The sequence below is a fragment of the Sinocyclocheilus rhinocerous genome, unplaced genomic scaffold, assembly GCF_001515625.1.
Source record: "Sinocyclocheilus rhinocerous isolate Xijiao unplaced genomic scaffold, SAMN03320098_v1.1 scaffold1206, whole genome shotgun sequence".
Classification (NCBI taxonomy): Eukaryota; Metazoa; Chordata; class Actinopteri; order Cypriniformes; family Cyprinidae; genus Sinocyclocheilus; species Sinocyclocheilus rhinocerous.
Genome location: NW_015659931.1, coordinates 196,865 through 200,196, shown reverse-complemented (window position 1 = coordinate 200,196; position 3,332 = coordinate 196,865). Strand labels below are relative to the sequence as shown.

The 3,332-nt window shown below is 37.1% G+C and overlaps 1 protein-coding gene across 1 annotated transcript in view; it reads right to left on the bottom strand.

The window, feature by feature from the left end:
- The window catches only part of ilrun (inflammation and lipid regulator with UBA-like and NBR1-like domains), a 13,489-nt gene that overhangs the window by 8,008 nt on the left and 2,149 nt on the right, over positions 1-3,332 (bottom strand). Inside the window, exons 2-4 of the mRNA XM_016533511.1 lie at positions 2,692-2,846; positions 1,811-2,008; positions 654-958 (exon numbers count right to left, since the gene is read on the bottom strand). Of these exons, the coding sequence (XP_016388997.1) occupies positions 654-958; positions 1,811-2,008; positions 2,692-2,846 (658 nt within the window). The remainder of the gene's footprint in view (positions 1-653; positions 959-1,810; positions 2,009-2,691; positions 2,847-3,332) is intronic.

Genomic DNA, 3,332 nt, shown 5'->3' with positions numbered 1-3,332 from the left:
AAAAAGGTTCTTCTATGGCATCGTGAAGCACCTTTATTTTTAAGAGTGTATGACAACATTTACAGGATGCATTGAGGAGGAGCCCAAACTACACTCAGTGGCCAAGTGATGCTTATGGTCCATGATATTGGTACTGATTCTGTGTAATAAACAAAGCATGACTGTATATTTCAAGTTGGAAAAGACATTTAGTTCCCACTTTAAGTGAACCTTAGTTCCCAGGTCATCTACAAGATGGATTAAAATGCTGATAAAGTCAAGAAAAGATGAGACATAAACACATGACAGTATGATTGGAATGTTAAAATGTAAAAAATAAAATAAAATAAATAATAATAATAAAATAAATAAAACACGTTTATTCTGTGGCACCTAAAAAAATAATTTGGCGCTTACGTTTTTTTCTTATAGGAGCCAATGGCTCCTTACTCGATTTTTTTGTCTGGAGCCCTGCAACATTACAATAACATGCGATTATTAATAGTGCCCCTGATTAAGCAAAAGTAGAAAAAATGCCATTAAAACTTCATAACAGTCTGTTTCAATGAATTAGTTGAAAAACTATTCGCTCTCTATCACCCAGCCATACTCACACTGCATTATCATGCTAATCTTCATTCAAATCAATGAAATACTCCAAATGGCATACATACCTGGCTGTAAGTCACTACTGATAAGTTGTTTTGGAGACCATTTGGTGTAATATTTACAGAGCTGTGATTGAGTCCATTTTGATCTTGCTGAATGGAGTCCAGAGGGGCCTCCCAGTGGCCCCCGGGGTCTTTTAGATTATCCTCATTGGTGTCCTGCTTGTTCTTCTGTGGTGAGGCGAAAGGGTTGAAATCTCCCTCCAGACTACGGTGTGGCTGCGTGTTGAACTCTGTCTCGAAGGAGGATAACTGCTGTGTGACGCCCAGCAGGCCTCCTTCTTCCACACTCAAGATCACCCAGATCACATCTGCACAACAAGGGGAATGAGGTGAGCCACATGTCCTTCAAGTCACCAAAGTTGGTTGTAGTACTCAGAACTTGTGCTCTAATGCTCTGAATGGCATACTATCATACTAACTGTACTATTTTTAGAATTCAGTATGCAGAAAGAAAATTATACGGGGTTAAATCAACTTGAGGATAACTTAAGTTAAACTGCATATCACCACAGAAAAGTAAATGACCAGTGTTCTCATTTTTGGGCAAACTATCACTTTAAAACATTTGTTCTTGCATAATGTTTGCATATTATTCTTTTTTTGAAAGAATAGTTCACCCAAACGTATTTGCTGAATATTTACTCACCCTCAAGCCATTCAACATGTAGATGAGTTTGTTTGTTCATCAGAACAGATAGGGTGAGTAATTAATAACAGAATTTTCATTTTTGGGTGAACTAACCCTTTAACGCTAATGCGAGGGTGTTTCTAATGCAGCGTCTATGGGAGGGACGGTAGATTTGACATCGTTCTCTCTTCTGACTGCCGATATCAGTCTTTTTCACAAGACTGTGATGACGCATTTAACGGTCATCAGCATCGTAAATTCTCGAAGGTTTTTCATATATTTTTTTTTAAATGTATGTACATTTATAACACTATTTTTTGTATTATATTACCTTTGCATCAAATTACAAAAAAAGAAAGTCATGAAAACACTATCGTGGAGTTTTTCTTTTGCTATTTGCACAAATGGGAATGCAAAAAATATATTTGTGGTACTCTCCCATTCACTGCTCTTCGAGTTAACCCAACAAGTTAACGACTTTCGCTGCCGAGAAACCCGGAAATGTGAAAAATGTCCATTGTTTGCGTCTCACCTCCGTAGAAGAGTCCGGTGGCAGTGCACATTCTCCACTGGCCCTGGTACATGCCAGGAACGGCCGGACTGCGCATCTGCACGCTCACGTCTGAGATCTCCTGCGGGTCCAGAGAACGCACCATCACCATGTTCACATGACCAAACTGATCCCCGCCAACATACTTCAGACACACACCTGGGGGCCACGACTCTGTACCTGCAGAGAAGACAGGAACAACATTGAAGTTTGACAAAACAGGATTTAACGTGAGGTGGCTAGATCATCAATCCTTAAAAGAAGCAAAACTATTATTGATATTCTGATATCAGTTAATTTTAGGAAATAATAGTTCATAATGCAGAAAGTGGAAGAAAAACTATTAAATTAGCAAACATGAACAAGAATTATTACTGTTCAAAATGACTACTGAATACATAAAGAATAAGACAGGCATTTAAGTCATCCCCAAAAGATTCCATAATAAATTAGTCTTTATTGTAAAATGTGCTGTTTTGAATTACAATCTGTTAGAGTAGGGCTGCACAATTAATCGAATTTCTAATCGCAATTACAATTATGGATGCCGCAATTACGTAATCGTTCCAAGCGGCAATTAATCGTTCAAAGTCCACTTATGTTATTCTGCACGCTAGTTTTTCAGTTAAGTGTTTTCAGCTTGTTTATTTTCATATAAAAATACGGCATGCAGTTGCATCAAACAACGGTATAAACATCATTCAATGTAAATTGTGATAATCGTAATTAATGATCGCAATTATAATTTCAAGGGAATAATCGACAATTATGATTTTTGTCATAATCGTGCAGCCCTATGTTAGAGCATAAAACACAGGTGTTGAGCCTCTTCATATCTACAACCAGAGCAAGAAAACACTCACCTGTGTTCTGTATCCTCCATGTCTTTGTGAACTGTGTGTCTGGAGGAACGGACTCCCCCTCTCCAATCGTCACATCTTCCACAAAAGACATTGACGGCGTGTTGATATTTGGACTCTCAAAGTCATAATACGCACCAATAGCTGCTTGTAGGTTCCTGATAAGACACGAATACAGACAGATCAAAATTGGAGATTCAATGACAATGTAGTTGCGGAGAGCAAAATAAAATGTACGAAAAGCAGATTAATCAGCCAATATATGGATATTATGAAGCTGACGCCAACAAACATGCAACTTACATTTATGCATTTAGCAAACTTTATCCAGTGACTTACAAGAGAGGAACATAAGCAATTCGTCACAGAGCCAACAAGATTAATAATGGAAGGTTTATTTTAAAGCTGAACTAAAAACTTGGCAAAAGCATGACATACAGCTTGTGTCAATCCCAAAACCACAGACTAATGTTGACTAACTTAAAAGCACAACAATGCATCATGACGCCACTAATATACCCCTTTTATTGACATATATAACCTATAAATGCCTGGTATCAAGTCCATAAATAAACAATATTAATAAGTTCATAAATAAACGATATATATATATATATATATATATATATATATATTAGGGCTGT